The following is a 16,570-nucleotide window of genomic DNA, read 5'->3' on the forward strand; positions in this document are numbered from 1 at the left end:
GATCGTCTGATCGCCAAGAACGCGTGGCGGGACTACTCGTCGAGCGCGAACACGAACTTCGCCTTCGAGGCGTTCGAAACGGAGGAGAAGTCGCCGCCACCGCCGATATCGAGTCTGTCGCGGGCCCGCGAGTCCATGATGATGACCAACGGCCACTCGGCGGTCGACGGCCACCACAAGCCGACGCAGATGCAGCAGCAGCCGCCCCAGCAGAGGAGCAGCATGAGCGCGATGATGCCACCGGGACCCCGGGCCACGTACAGTCTGCCCCGAGCACCCGGGCCCAGGCCGTCGACGGTCATGTCTCCCGCCGGTGGGCCCGGCCAGGGCTACTACACCCAGGACCGGCGGAACACACCCAGATACGCCAACAATGGCAAAGGGCTGAACGGCCATCACGCACAGCCGGCGGATTTTTATTTCATGCCCTCGCAGCGCAAGTACAGTGGCGAGGTCGTGCGAGTCTACGTCGACTACGGCAATCAGAAGCACAAGTAATTACTTGATCCGTTGCACGAGTGGTCTGTTTGTTTGTGTGCAAGTGCTCCGATGCCGGAGGTTAATCAGGTAGGGATGGACGACAATAATCAAATTATCGCGCGAGGTACAGTTCGAAAAGAATATGTTTTTGTATTATTTATAAATATATATACATTACTTTATCTATTAACTATAAGCTGAGATGTTGCATGGAACGAAAATTTTCTATTTTAATTGGCCTCAGGTATATATAAAGAAAAAAAAGACATTCGACGAGTACGACAAAAGGGAAACTGTGTCCAATATTTTTTGGTAGTCTGCCTGACGAATGTCATCGATTCTTTCATGCAACGTCCCAGTTGTTGAGGTGTTGGATTGAGAAGTGCGTGAATCGTGAAGACATAAAGTAATATCGTGGAAAAAGACGTAAAATACACAAAGTCGCGAATTTCTCAATCTCGTATCAATTAAAAAATTGCAATAATATTGTATGTACATAATATATGACACTTATCATTGTTAAAAAGACATCGTTGATTTGTATTTTTACTAACGTAAGTATGTTAGGTGTGAAATGTGAGATTTACTCGATATTGTTGTTTGACTTCGTCGTAACTCGTAAAAAAAGCAATATTCAAGTTACAAAAGAGTTTTACAACGTACTGTAAAACTTGTTATATTATAAAGTTATTACGTAGAACTACAGACATTGAGAAACCCCAAAAACTTGCAAAAGTTTTAGCTTTAACATGTAAATAAGTGAAATGCTCAACAATGCCAGTCACTTGTGTGCAGATTATTTTTATACATATTAAATAAATAACTTTATGACGGAAAATTCTACGTAAAATTATATACACATATTTCTGCGGCACCTGACGAGGCATCAAACTAATGGAGCATGCGTGTATATTTGCTCGATCTTTATGGCAACAGTAATCTTTAGATTGGTTAAGCCAATGTAATTTAAACGTTTGTAATTTATAAATTTTTCCAACGAGAAAAACCAAGGACTTTTCAAGAAAATTAAAATCCTAACATAATTGTTAAGTTTATTTTTAGTTGATTAATTTTAAAATGTTTTTTCATTCTGAACATAAGTATGAAAATCATGAATGAGAAATAAAATGTTTGTACATTTTTAACCCATTTCAAGTATTTCGATTTATTTGACAAAAAATAAAAACATATTATTACTTATACTTTGAATTATTTAGTACAAATAGATTTCTCACAATACAGCAAAAGTTTTTTTTCAAACATAATATATCCATGGAGGACCACACAGACGGAAAAATCTTTTAGGAAAATTTATTTTAATGTAAAGATCAATGGAATGATAAATGACAGACACGAAAAAAAAGAAAACAAAACATGTTTAACGTGTCAATATCGTTTATTTTACTTCAAAAACCTTGAAAGGCATATAAGGGTGTTGGAAACACTGTCGAGTATCGTCAGGAGATCGAAAAGCGTGAACACACGGCTCTCACAATAATTAAATTACTTTTCTTTCTAGTACAATATGCCTCTTTATTCTCTACCTACCACATACGTGTTTATTGAATTTTTATGTTTTTCGTGGACAGTAACAATCAATATACTGAAAGTGAAGTTCGTAACGAGACATATATATTTTTGATGAAACTGATTGAGAGAGAATCGTTAATATAAAGATATATTGTGACAATGAAATCGCTTTCTCAGGAAAGGATAGCAGCAATTCGTATATAATAGAATATATATACATACAAGTCGCAATCTCCCGAAGAAACGAGGAACCACTTTATTTTCATTTTTTTTTTTTTACTTTGTTCTTTTTAATTTCTTTATTTATATAGTCACATGGCCGTGCACGAAGAAAATTCGTGCGCTATTTAGTAACACTAACGTGATGTTTGGTCTCGATATATTTATGTATAGCTCTAATGAGATATATATATATATTTAGCGCAATGATGATAATAATATTAATAATATAAATAGTAACAATTAAAATCCTAAAGATAATACTCAAAGGGGACAGAAAAGAAAAGGATTTTGATCGATCGTGTAACGATAAACTCGTTCATAATTAAAATTTATTACATGACAATGGTAATAATGGCAATAAACGATCATTAAATTGTTAAAAACAGAAGCGATTGGGTATTGCTCGAGTATTGCATAAGCAGGCGAGGTGCCGAGATAGTACAATAGTGTTTACAAGCTCGGATAAAACAACGTAATTTTTCTCTCTGCCTTGTTATGCTCGTTTTTCTTGGTTACAGTTTCAATCATGCCATAAAAAAGATTTAGTTGTTATGTCCAGGTATGTGATTATTGAATAATGGTAAAATTTTACTTTATTCCAAAATGTAAAATAAAAGAAAAAATTCAGCCACGATTGAATTTTAGGAAGAAATATAGTAACAACAATAATCATAATAATAATATAATAATAATAAAACACATTCTCCTAATAATATTCACTTTTCAACACATAAATAAAGTTTCTTGCTCTTTGTCGGCTCATTTCCAGCTCCATCGTTAATTATCTAAAAATTGATCGACAATTATGGCGTTTTTATTAATAATACCGAAGCTTGAACGTTAAACGGCGAGCATCGACAATCACAAAAAAAAAAAAAAAAAAAAAAAGATAGAAAAAAAAGAAAAAAAAAACAAAGAAAGAAAACTCTACAGGATTACGTAATACAAATATTCCGCTACGTAATCTCGCCGTTCGTTTGGATATACATATATACTCAAATTTCCTCATTCTTTTATTTAACAGTATTAGCGATATAAATTTCTCTTATCATATAATTTAAACTCTCAACAAATTCATCGAGAAAAAAAGGCTGCTCGACGCCGGAGCGGAATCAGAAGAAATAAGTACCATACACGAATAATTATACATTCCATGCACATTAAGAGCTTGATTATTTTTACTTTCGACCTGTGCGAATCGACGCGTGAATTGTTAAACAAAAATAACAGTTGATCTGCCGATCTTGACCACGGGTATTGAGTCTGTTGCCGCACTAGTTGGTGATGGTCAAAGATTTGCCCAGTCTCGTCCGTGCGGTTCATTTTGGTATTTCTCGCAAACGAATCGTTCCCATGTCGTGTCTTACAGCTCCGTTTTGCCTCCTTGCGCCGCTTCGGGTTGGTCGAGTTCGCGGCTTTTACTTCCTCTGCCGTACGTCCGAGTCCTTGTTGGGTGTGGGCTTGCTGTTTTTTTCCGAAACAAAAGAAAATCCACAAAAATCACACATTTTTCAAAAATTGCCCAATCCACCCCATTACATTCTTTGTATTAGTATTTCCCAAAGGCTTGACCCGGTGGGGCAACAAGTTTTTTCCGCGCGAATCTATCGGTAAGGTAAAAAGGGAAGAGAGCAAGAGAGAGATGGGGGTGGCTTGCAGTGCAAAAATAAATAAGCCCTACCAGCAAGACATTCGATTCAACCAGGGCCAGCCGGAGCTAAATCGGCGGAGAAAACAAACTGCACGGCGGAGTAAAGCGATATCGGAGGGATGTACAACCAAGAAAAACAGAACGTCAGGACGGATGGGAGAGGCTGCTGCTGACCTCAGTTGGGAATCCGCGGGTCGTTTGGGCGCCCAGGGAAAAGAGGGATCGTACCGCAGATAGAGGTGTCGTCCCGCGCAGAGCCTGTAAAAGTGTTACCGTTGCAGGCTACTGCACGAGCTATGCCCAGACTGAACTGGAGGAGGAAGGGAAAATGGGGGGAGAAATTCGGATCGATCCCCACCAGTAAACGTAACTTGTACATGTTTTTGCTTTGCACGTAGTTTTGAAATGTATCTGTTGATAATAAATTGTACGTACGTGTCGGGGCTCTGATCGGTATCGGATTCCTCGAGTTCGGACTTGTTGCGCTTCTTCTCGTAGATGACGATGATGAGGCAGAGAATGATGACCTCCGCGCAGATACCGAGGAACGGATAAATGGCGTCAAGCCGGCCCTTGACCCTGATAACGGTCGAGGCTTCGTCGGAGTATTGGGGATCAGTGATGCCCGTGTAGTAGGCGATGCAGCTGACCGTGCCTTTGTCGATCTGCTTCACTTCGTCGACGATGAATATCGCGTTGTTGATGTTGCGCTCCTCGTCCTTGTTCAGTTTGACCCTGCCCATGGGCGCGGTGTAGTTGTGGTCTTGGAACATCCAGAGAATCTTCAGTCCTGGATCGCCAGTTTTCACGGAGCAGGTCAGATGTAGCTTTTCCCCCTCGACCACGTTAGTCCAGGGATGCATCACCACGTCAGGCTTTCCTGCACCACGCGCAATACGATTTTTTTTTTTTTTTTTTTTTTATGTTCTTAGATATACGTAGGCACGAAGGGTTCGCTAGTCTTTGGACCATTATGTGATATGGATAAAGATGTGCAATGCAATAGAGGATTTTGATTTGTTGGTCCTAAAATGGTAAGTTTAGAAATTACATATTTCCCTCTCATGAAAATTTTACAAGGTACTCCTGTTGATCGGTAACACTGGATATGTACTTTGGGCGCAATCGTTACAATCAGAACATGAAAGCAAATAATACGCGTGCGAATCTTACATTAATGGTACAGCCAAAAAATGATGTCTTATCGACTTATCGAAATAAAAAAAAAAATAAAAAATTTTGGCTTTCTGAATTTTATACTTACTGACGATTCTGTAATCCGCGGAGACGTTTCCTACCCTGCAGGAGTAATTACCAAAAACGGTAACGCCATCTACGCCGTACATGACGGTAAGGGAGCCATTTTTGCTCTTCAACAGATCAGTGTCGACCAGCGGCTTCCCATCCTTGAACCACTCGAATTTTTCGCCACCCTGACGATCCGGGCAGTCCAGCACTACGATCGTATCGTTTTTCGTCAGCACCTTCATCGTCACGTCTGTTGGCAGTACAATATTTCTCATTGGTACACGCTTGTGTCGATCATTACCTCGGGTCATTAGCTTAACTCTAAGCTGCAGCGTACTAATTGCGACAAAAAGTTTTAAGTAGTAATAAAATAGCAGTAATAATAAAAACAAAAAACTTCAAACCATCATGTTTGTTTTGGATGAAATTGCAAATAATATGTAATTCAGCGCACATAAATGTAAAAACACATAAAGTATGCTTTGTTAACACAATAGGGGGGGAAAACAGAGTTACATAAAACTTAAACTCAGTCTGTATGAGATTATAAAATCAGATTTAATTGACAAATCATAAATAACACGTATATATGCAAGGTATACCCACAAACATCTATAAATACTAATACGTGCGATCGCTATTATCGCTGTTATAATTTGAAATAATAAATGTACACTCGAGGTAGTGTGATTCGTGAGGCGCGTAATTTAAATGCTTGATATTATTTATCGCATTTAAACAATAGAAGCAACCATAACATGAAGATTCAAGAATTAAATATCTTACAGTTGACAAATTACACTATACTTCAGTGTACATGTACATTTATCTCCTCAAAACATGAGATGGAAAAAATTAAAACTGGAAACAAACGTTCAAGTGAAGGACACCATCTAAACTTAAACTTTTTACTGTGAAGGAAATGAAGAGTGGCAGCATAAAAAAAATGGCGAAAGTAATAGTTTTATTATCGTTATAGATCATCTGCTTAAATAAAGTTGAAATGATAACTCGAAAATCAAGCGCTTGAAACTCTAATTTGAGTTTTGATGCAATTTCAAAACATTTTTCAAATTAGAGAAAATTTAAATTTTAAGTAAAAATTCAACGGTTTCATCAAATGTCAAGTTTTGTTTATTTTAAACTTGAAAATGGACACGAGTTATCCGTAACTTTTAAAAAATCAACATTTTTTATACTTTCCGAGTCCAAATCATTGCTTATTTCAAGCGGTCCGGTCGCTTTCTAATTGTTTATTTTTACTACATTCCGAATTGAGTTGTAACTAATGTTGTAGGACCATGATTCAATCAAGAGACGAATTTTGTGTTTTTTTACGACTGTTCTTCCTACCGTATCTCATCCCAGGATGCAAGAAAATTATTACTGGACGGTGTTCCGTGCAAGAAACTTTGTTCCCAATTTCAGTTCTATCTCATGTGTATTTGGAGTATATATATATATATATATATATATATATATATATATCCAAGCTATGTAAATACTATCTAAGTTACGTATAATACAAGCTAACAATTACAGCAAAATCATAATTAAAAGCAAGATATTTTAGCTAAAATAACTAAAAATAGCTCGCGACGAGAGATTAGTATCACAAGTATTTTTCTACAAAAAATTTGCAAGTAGCTTTGTACACACAACAAAAAAAAAGCATAAACGGAGCTTGTACGAGTTTTCCCTTATTTTATATCAACTTACCGCATCCACCTGCAAAAAGTACATTTTTTTATCTATTTTTACGGCTCAAACGAGCCCTGCTATCGCAACAAAAATGCAAAAGTCTTATCAAGGCTCGCAAACGAGTTTCTCTCGCGCAAACCCACACGGGAATACACGTAAAATATTACAAACACCTCCCTTGAAATTTCAAGCCTATAATGAGCATAAAGTACCTACGGTTCGACATTCGCCTGGCCGAGCACTGCTAACTCACAGCGTAGATCGAGAGGTGCTCCTTTAACGAGGATAGAGCGTTATATAAAAAAAAAAAAAAAAAAGGGAGAAAAAAATGGCCCTAGCACGCGGCCATTAAAAGCAGCACGGCAGTAACGGTGGCAGCGGCGGAGAATCTCTCGAGTACCGAGCTTGGAATGGTGGACCATAAATTTCTCGCGAGCCTACGTCATAAAAGTCGAAAATCTCGAGCCTCGGTCCGTCGTACTGTACTCTTGCGTTTCCATCATCCGCGTAAGTACACCAGTTCGTGATATTCCCTACAATTGTTGCCCCCTTCCCTCGTTAATTTACCGTGACACAGGGGCACGATGGCCCCACCCAAAGTTATAATTGTACACTCGTACGCGTGTACAGTATGCCGAGGTATGTACGTACGTGCATTCGAAACGGCAAAAGCAGAGTAAGCAGAAGCTGCGACTGGTTGAAAGTTAAGTGAGAGAGTCGCGGTTATCCCTACAGCTAGTGGATAATTAATTGTAAATCACAATTTTGCGCGTAGCCACAACTCGCCGATGAACTCATTCAATTGTTTTCTTTTGTCTCCGCTTCCTACTCCTATTTGCAAAAAACGCTATATCTATAATCCATACTCCGAAGCATTCCTCGGATAAGAGGGTGAAAAAAAGGGTGCCGATATTAATCGTCACAGCTCGAAGCCATGTACTACATGGTACTTTAACAAACTTTGGCTTAATTGCCCAGTCCGTAAAATTTACCGTTCATTGATTTGTGTAATGTTTCCATTCGTACGTATACATACGTAATTAATACCACGTGCTGCCACGTAACTCCTAATGGTTTGTTACAGGTTAAGGTACTTTTACTTGAGCACGAGAAAAAATACTGAGCTCGAACGCTGTAAAGGGTCAAACGAAGCTCAACCCTCTCTCTTTGAACTCTGTAACTCCGTCAATATATCCGTGGAAGCTATACTTTCCGGTCCACCGGTTGGGTCTTTCGAACAATGCGGGTCGGATTAGGTAAACTGGAGGCTTGAAATTGAGCGATGCCGTTTGATTCGACGGCGAGGAATATAGGAGGGTCAACGAGCGCACGTCCGTCTCTTCCCCATCCGATCCGTCCGCCCGTGTGTATAAACGCTATCGATCGGTGCACCGTACAGAGCACATCCGGGGAAACAAGCAGAGATGCAGCCCGAGACGGACGATGGCAGCGTCAGCTGGACCTCGTACATGTAGTACTCGTATAGATATGTTTGTGTTTGCTGGCTCTCTCTCACTTTTCCTCCGCTAATAGCGGCCAACTTAATAAACGTTCGTTAACGAACTCCTTGAGCGGACGCTTATCCATCGTTACGTATACCAATGGCCACACAGCCCCGCAATTTAACAAACTTGGTTAACAAAGGAGCGCGCGCCGATGCCCACCATCCGTACATTTTACATCCACATGCAGTTGGAAACCAGTTGTACTCCACGGACAATCCCAGCCGAGTGTATAACGGGGCAATTGGGATCCCCTGGGCTAAATTGTGACGTTGAAAAGCAATTGGCGTCTCGCCGTTCCCACAAACACGCGTACCCATACATGTACCTAATATAAGCGTCCATTCCGACCCCGTGCGATTGTTTTGTCAATTATGCATCGTCACCCCGATACCGCTGCTTTTCTCTTCGATGCCATCGTTTTATCCCTGAGCTATTCCGCGATGGGTCTATGGGGGAACGGCTTGCGACGTTCATTAAAATTTCATCCACAATGAACGGAACAACGGAGCGATGCACAGGTAAGCACGTGGAATTGCTGGAATTCCGTTAGGAGTACAACATATTATGCCCACCTCGTATTGCCTTTCGGACGATCGACGCATTAGGTGAGAATTCACTCTGTATATAAATATTTTTTGAGTACATGCATCGTCTTGTGAATTCAAATGTTAATTTAGCGAAAATCCGCGATGAATTTGATATGTCACGCGGGTCATCGCGCGCGTAATTACGCCGGGGTGCTAAAGAGGCGCGGGGACGAAAAAAAAAAAAAAAGGCTCTCGGGCGACTAATGCACGGGGGGAGACGCTTTTGTGAAAAAACAATGATAATCACAACGATGAAGGAGAAAAAAAGAAGCTCGAGTGGCTCGCGAATAAGTAGGTTGGCGCTGGGGCGTGTATTATAACTGGGTTTTATGATTTTTCCCGAGGAAATGCGAGAGAGGACGCGCACCTAATGAAAAGAAGAGCCGCCCGAGCGCAACCAAATAAAGGCTGGATACGGGGAGGGGGCGCTTAATTGTCGCTCTGCTTGACCGTTTCTTCGTTTGTGTGCGCCTCTTCCTTTTTCCCCGGGACGTCTCGGGATGGCGACGAGTGTCACGTACAGTAAAGCACACGGGGCTCGAGTGGCGGATAAAATTTCAGGCGCATAACGACGACGCCGACGAGAGCTTTTGTTAATTAAGCGCAAAGTTTCCGGGGAATCGCCGCGAGAGGGGGACGATAATTACCGCTTGCGCCTTCTTCTTTTAGCACGCGACAGAAACGGTGCGCGTATAATTTTTTTTCTCTCTCTCTCTTTTCTCTGCGTATAAACGCATTCTTTCTGTTTCTCATGGAACACGGTTACTTGCACGCGTGTGTAGGAGGAGCGTGTGGAAAAAGGGCGCTTTCGTCGCGTCGGGATCTCTTTCTCGGCAACAACAGCAGCTCGTGCTTTTTTTCCATCGCCGACTTTCCATTTACGAGTTACACGAGAGAAAGCGAAATATCGCGTCGGAGCAGGGGGGGGGGTTGGGCGAGGTGTTGCTGCACTTGATGGACCCTCATAACCTTTCCCGCGAGAGTGCAAAGTGCACTCGAATTATTCGACGGAAATGGAACTCTCGGCCCTTTTTCCTTCCGCCACCTGCTACCATAGATGTATATACGTATATACTCCGCACTCGGCTCCACTTTCCCGTTTTCGCGCGATCCATCCTCTCTGCCTTTTGATTTTCCAGTCCCGCCTGATCAAAGACTCGCGAAGCGGAACTTTTTTTTTTCCCCCCCTCCCACGCGCGTCAGCATCAACACACATCTCGCGTGAAAGGGCTCCGTCGCGCGTTCGTTCTCATCGTTTGTTGCGCCCTTTGTGCTCTTCCGGTATATACACGTACAAAATGAAGCTCCCCTCGTTTGCCGGAAAAGTAACGCGAAAGTGAAAAGCGCGTTGGAACAATAAACCGCGATACTGCGGGTGCACGCGTCAGTTTTCCGTTTTTCGAGGAAAAAAGGGGGCGAATTTGAGATAACTCCATCCACCGCGAAGTACCGATCCGATGTATATCCGATTGAAAAATCAAAAAAAAAGGGGGGGGGGGACTGAACAACCGTACACGGGTATCGGGTATTGTATGAACGCCGCATCACCGGGATACCGTATGTATGGAGAGAAAAGTGGCCGTCGACCGCACCCCTGAAGCGCCAGGAGGGGGGTGAAAAGTTTAACATCGATCGCCCCGGAGAGGGAAGAGAAAGCTCTCCTCTTTTTTTGCGCCGATTCGTCAGAGAGCGCAAACTTTGGTTCTTCGAGCTCGCGGGTCCTTTTTGCATGCGGCCTTGTTCGAGCGCAACTCGGACGGAAAAAAAAAATACGACCAAGGGGGTGAGAAAAATCGTCCCAAGCGCGAACTTTCACGGGGATCGTTTTGCACCCTCGCCGGCTCGAGCGATGCGGTTGCTTTGGCCGCGATGCCAGTGGCGAAATTTCCGGGCTGATCCACTCTCTCGCGTAAACATTTATTAGACGAGCGATGGGGGTTCCCGCGGTCTGATGGATCTTGGTGAGTTTTTTAATCCCCCTCCCCCCCAACCTCGTCTTCTCCCTTCCCGCGGAACGGAACAAGCGTTCATGAAGGAACTTTGTAAGCGCAAACTCCGCACATACGTATTGCTCGCAAACAAGTTTTGAAAGGGAAGTAGCGGGGGCGTGTGTATATATATACGCGCGCGCGAGCAATATGCATGTATATATCCAGTGGGCTGGGGATTGCCGCAGCGTCGAAACATCAACATATATATTATTACGCAAGCCCACCGCAACAGCCAACCCCCCCCCTGAGTATAATATGTTTGTGTATGTATACACGTGTAGGCGACACGAAGCGAAATTTCTTGCTCTCCTCGGTACGTGCATGTTGGAGGTGTGTGTATGTAAGCGTTTTCCGTTCGGTGTGTTGTTGCATGGTATATATATATACATATGAGAGCGAGTCCCGCTAGATTTGGTGCATGAACTTTTGGAAAAATGTAATCGGACGCTGCAGCTGCTGCTCGTATACGGCGCGTAAAGATTTTCCCGGAGCATCGCATTTTTGGCTGCTAGCTCGGGAGTAAAGCCCTGCAGCGACCGAGCCAACGTCGGCCGATTCGAGTGTGATTTCCGGCGGGCGCTCGAAAATTCCGTGGCATTTCAAGCTTTTGTATATTGCTACTGTTGCTGCTGATGATGATTATGCGATCGGAAAAATTTCAAAGTTTTTTATTACCTGCTTGTTCCTTGTTTGTAATGGTCTACGTTTAATAGAAGTTTACTTATTATGTACGAAGTTTGTAGTTGATGTATCGACGGCAACTTATAAAATTCATGCTCTGAGAGAATAATAAATATTTGGGGCAAAGTTTTCGTTTGTCCATCAACCCCAAAGTTGGTAAGAAAATATTTAATGCTCTCGAAAGTATGTCTTTAAACAAATAATAAAAGTAAGTAATACTTTACCGACAGAAAATAAGCCACTATGGTAAAGATAAATCTCTTTTGGGATTCCTTTATTTTCACAGCCAATATTTTACGAGCAGAGTTTTCCCACAATTTTCTTTTCAATGAGCGCCAATGTTTAACATTAACGGCCCAAATCGCATAAACCACGAGCTTTGGATTGCTCAAACACCATAGTCCATTTCCAACAAATAGTGTGTCATTGTACAGTTGTTACAATAGCGCGACACGCGCATGGAGTCTTGTGAAATATAGCGCCAATGGAGAGAATTAGCGATATCGTTCCCCAGAGAAACTAAACGCATGTGTACAGTCGCGCTAAAGAGACACGCAGAGAGAGCATTGAAATAATCACGAGTCCGGCCGGTCATTGAGCGCGGGAGCCCAATTAATTATTCTAATGGGAAGTTTTAGCCCACGCGGCTCGAGTAACAATGCAAGAGAGGAGGGGTAGGGGTGGCTCGCAAAACAGAGCCGCGCTTCCATCGGCGCTCAAAGGGGGTAGTATAGGAGGGGGAGACCCGGAAAAATTTAGGCGAGTATCCTATACACCTCTTTCGAGAGCTTTTCTCGATTTATCTATGTACGCGCGCGTAAAATGTAAATTAGAGTGTCGCAAAGTTCTGTCGAGCCATCTTGAATCATCGTATACCTCTGCATATACACCAGACGCGCGCTCGGGGCAAACGAGTTTCCTCCTTTCTCTCCGTCGTCGAACCCTCTCTTTCCGGAGACTCTATTTCCTCGAGTGCGCATACTTTATACGTCGCGTACCCATACATTTATGTGTATATATGTATATATATGTATGTTCTTTTTCCTTGTTCAGCAGGAGGGCGACGAACGAGCTGCCGTTGAATTTATTCTTGTTTCCGACCCGTTTGTCAATCGGCTATTCCATCCCGACGCTTATTTATTGTGAGGCTGGAGGAGGAGGGGGGAGGCTACAACTGATTGGCTCGTGAGATTGAAGTGCTTCGGTTGATTGAATTTTGAGCGAGTAAGTATTGCGCGTTGTAATTTTTTTTTTTTTTTTCGAATGTATACACGTGTACATGGAGTGCGCGTGGGAAGAGATTTTTTTTTTTTTGCAGCTGAGTGAACTTGTGGTGTTTTGACTGTTTGTTGTTTTCTTCGTCTTAATCGAGGTAATTTATTAGCGGTGAAGTCGATTCTTACTGCGTTTATCGAGTGAAATCTGTCGGTGAGGCGCATAAATTAGGTCGAAGCTTGTGGTTTGGGTACTACAATGGTTCACTTTTGAACTCGGAAATAAAAAGAGACTTTTAAATCGATTCGTTCGGTCGGAACTTGTTAGTTTTTACAAATGTATCGAACATTTTTTTTTTTAATACCTTACATTCTATAATAACGTTTTCGTTAAAAGCAAACATACGATATTCCTTGGTGTTTTTATACGCAAAGAATATCATAAAATTCAAATTACGTTAGCGAGTATATTGAAAAGTTTCGTCACGCGAAGTATTGATAAAAAAAGCGCACGCAAAGTTTACCTACGGTGCCTTGGTTTATTAAAAACACGTAAAAAATTTCTATTTCGAAAAATATTCGCTCTAGGTTAAAAAGAAAGTTTATTTTACACGCAGTGAATACAGCTTTTTAAAGCGGTAAATAAATGAAAGGAAAACAATGCAAACCACTCTCCCTTTTATCCTGAACAAAAAAACAAAAGCTGCTATCGTCTATATGACCAAACCACGCGCAGATGTAACAATTTCACTCTTCGCAAAAGCTCGCGTGCAAACCTATTTCGCGAAACGCGTCACGCGCGCAGTACAGGATGTACACTCGGCTGTCGTGTCCGAATCGATCACCCGCAATCGAAAATCGTAATTGCGCGGGAAATGAATTTTCGAAAGTGCATTAGGGATCGGTTTTAGCTGGGCGAGAACGAGGCCAACGGGCGGCGAGCGTTCAAAGGGAGGAAATATATAGGCTGCGAATCCCGAGGCCAATTTCCTATAACCGCAGCAGCAGCGTACCATCGCTTACGTACACCCTTATACACGTATACGTAATATATGTAGGTATACACGCAAATAAGCCAATTGCACCGAGTGAATCCGAGGGAACTAACTCACGCGGTGTACGGACATAATGCTCGAGCCCAGTGGGCTGCAAACGTTTTTCCACCTATACTGCCGCTGTTAATATCACGATTCAGCTATGGATGTACCTATACGTACTGCTAAACAAACAAACGTAAATCTTGCCTAATTGCAGTTTGCTTATAGTTTGCGCAGCTATGACAATGGGCTGCGACGGTTCAATTGTTCAATTGCTCGAGATAATGAATTTCGAGGGAAACGCAATGTATTTTTCAAAGTCAATGAAATTGCGAATGAATACGGGGTGAGATAAGCGCAGATATTTTTTTGAGATTTATATGAAAGAAAAAAAGAGGTTGTTACGCTTTGGCAAAATTATAATACCCACGGGTGTAGCTGATTAACGCGCGGGATTGTAAATTTTACGAGTGCATTATACGAGTTTTCGGGCTCTACAACCTCATTGGCAGTGCATACACTACGGCATGATAAATCAGCACGCGAAACGCATAAACCCGCAATCAACACTGCAGCGAGTGGTCACGTGTTCTTATCAAGTTGCTTTTTTTTTTTTTTTTTTTTTTCTTTTTTTCCTTTTTTATTAGATTTACAGCCTCAGCCAAGAGAAATTTACATTGCAGTATACGGAGCTTATTTATTACTTTTTTGTTTATCCGAGCACTGTACAATGATAAATTTAAAAAAATCAATTCTCGAAAAGCAGCAAATTAGGAAGTGTTAATCATGGCGGTAAAAGTCATCAAAACATTTTCTAGGGAATGAATAACAATTCCGGTGCGCCAACGACGCGAAAAGTCGTTACAATTCAAATTCGAGCGCGCAAAGGGGAAATAATTGCAACGAGGAGCCGGATCCTTGCGCTACACGGTACATATATTATATATACACACACACAGTTCCCGGGCTTAACTTGCATAAAATTTAATTTAATTTTATTATTACGAGCGAAATGGAATACATTAGGTGAGACGAAACTTGGGCTAAACTTTGGCACCGTAGCCAGCTGCCATCTCTCCACCATGACTAACTCCGCGCTTTCGCGAGGGATAAATTATGCGAGGCAGCACTGCGACCTAGAAAATTGGCAGAAGATTTTTCGGCAAAAAAATAAATAATAGGGACGCGTGGGAGGAGGGAAAATGCCGGGAACGCGTGATCGCACGTTCAGAGGCGCGCTAACTATTTCGAACTCGATTTTCGGAAATTCTTCGAGCCACCGCCGTTGGTTTAACATTTAGCGCTAATTTGATTTTTTCCTTCGAGTTCCCCCGTCACAGCTGCCGCAGTGTTTTTCCCCCCCTCTCGGAACTTGTTAATGACATTAGGGTGGTGCGGAGCTGATCCGGGACGAACCCGACCGGAAAAAACAAGGTAAAGCACTCAAAGCAGCCCGAATTCCTTTACCCTTTGCCGAACATCGGAGGGTGTTTGGCATATTTCTAACGCAGCAGGGGGATGAAAATAAAAAAAAAAAAAGGAAAATGGAACGGAGGCGGAAGGGGAGTAGCTTCCCGCGCGGGCATCTGTTTCCGTACCGATGGAAAATTTAATTGGCGACGACACCACCGGCGTCGGACGCGCATCGACGCAATTTTTCCTCCCTCCTCCCGTCCGCACCTTTTCACATCCAATATCGACCCCCGAGAACAGGAAAAGAGCAATTTGCGGCCTCGTCCCAGCGAAGAATTCTCCCCGTGCTCCCACGTGTATATATACACCCACGGCAAAGGCTGCCTATCTTTTTGTTGTTCCCTCATCCCCCCCCCTCCTTCCGACCTGCTCTTCCTGTCACTCGATGAGAACAGTCGGCCTGAATTTTCCCGATACTACGGAAAGGGAGAGCTGCCCCCCCCCCCACGCCGATTAAACATTGTACTCCATATATCTCCTTTGTATACGAAGATAAACGAGGGTCGAGCTGATAGCGCTCCGTGTTCGCATGTACAGCTGTACATAGCACCGCGGTCGTGTTATTAAAACGCGATGGCTGCATCAATGTGTGCACCACAATGGCCAAACTCCACGCGACGCAGGTGCATTTCATCCAATTACCAAAAAATGTTACGAGCGTGTTTGCTCCGATCTGCCGTGACTATGAGAGAGTCGGTGTTTGATGATTTGTAAGATCGGAGGCTCTTTTTCGAGATCCGTTAAATTGAATCATGTTGGCTTTGAGTACACCCTGCGCCTTGATTTTGATTGTGTTGTAAGTTAATTATCCGGCCCCGGAATGAGTTGTTGGAAATTTACACAACGTTATATACCACACGCAGACGTGCGCAAACAGAAGCTTCGAGATATACACGTTTGTGTGTGTACGCGCACGTACATCCGCCCCGAAGTTTCTCTATTACTACGCGCACTGCCGTACATATACATTTATATGCGCACACGTTGTCTAATTATAGTTAGCGAAAGCGACGTCTGAATTTTGAGCACAGCCCCGAGAGCTAAGTATAGCGCATAAGCGCGCGCCGGACCGTCGGATCAATCTGGACAGGCTCGGGGGAGAAAAAGATGGATTCGCTGAATTTTCGTGTCGCTGGTACAGTCGGTTTTCACGTCCCTGGATTGTATGTATGGAAAACTGCGCGATGAAAAACGCCAAAGGAAAAAATATTCGCTACAACGAAGCCGAGTTTCAGCACGTAACAAAAGAA

At 42.5% G+C, this 16,570-nt stretch overlaps 2 protein-coding genes across 2 annotated transcripts in view; one reads left to right on the forward strand and one right to left on the reverse strand.

Moving 5' to 3' along the window:
* nahoda (DOMON-like domain-containing protein nahoda) overlaps positions 1–2,106 on the forward strand; it is a 30,009-nt gene extending 27,903 nt beyond the window's left edge. The window contains exon 19 of the mRNA XM_023391138.2: positions 1–2,106. Coding sequence (XP_023246906.2) covers positions 1–498 — 498 coding nt within the window. The 3' untranslated portion in view covers positions 499–2,106.
* The window catches only part of Bsg (immunoglobulin domain-containing protein Bsg), a 26,715-nt gene continuing 12,002 nt past the window's right edge, over positions 1,858–16,570 (reverse strand). Inside the window, exons 3-5 of the mRNA XM_014353708.2 lie at positions 5,148–5,381; positions 4,319–4,763; positions 1,858–3,696 (exon numbers count right to left, since the gene is read on the reverse strand). Coding sequence (XP_014209194.2) covers positions 3,651–3,696; positions 4,319–4,763; positions 5,148–5,381 — 725 coding nt within the window. The 3' untranslated portion in view covers positions 1,858–3,650. The remainder of the gene's footprint in view (positions 3,697–4,318; positions 4,764–5,147; positions 5,382–16,570) is intronic.

Source organism: Copidosoma floridanum, unplaced genomic scaffold, assembly GCF_036245765.1.
Source record: "Copidosoma floridanum isolate Cflo_tuat_1 unplaced genomic scaffold, Cflo_Japanese_pri ptg000007l, whole genome shotgun sequence".
Lineage (NCBI taxonomy): Eukaryota > Metazoa > Arthropoda > Insecta > Hymenoptera > Encyrtidae > Copidosoma > Copidosoma floridanum.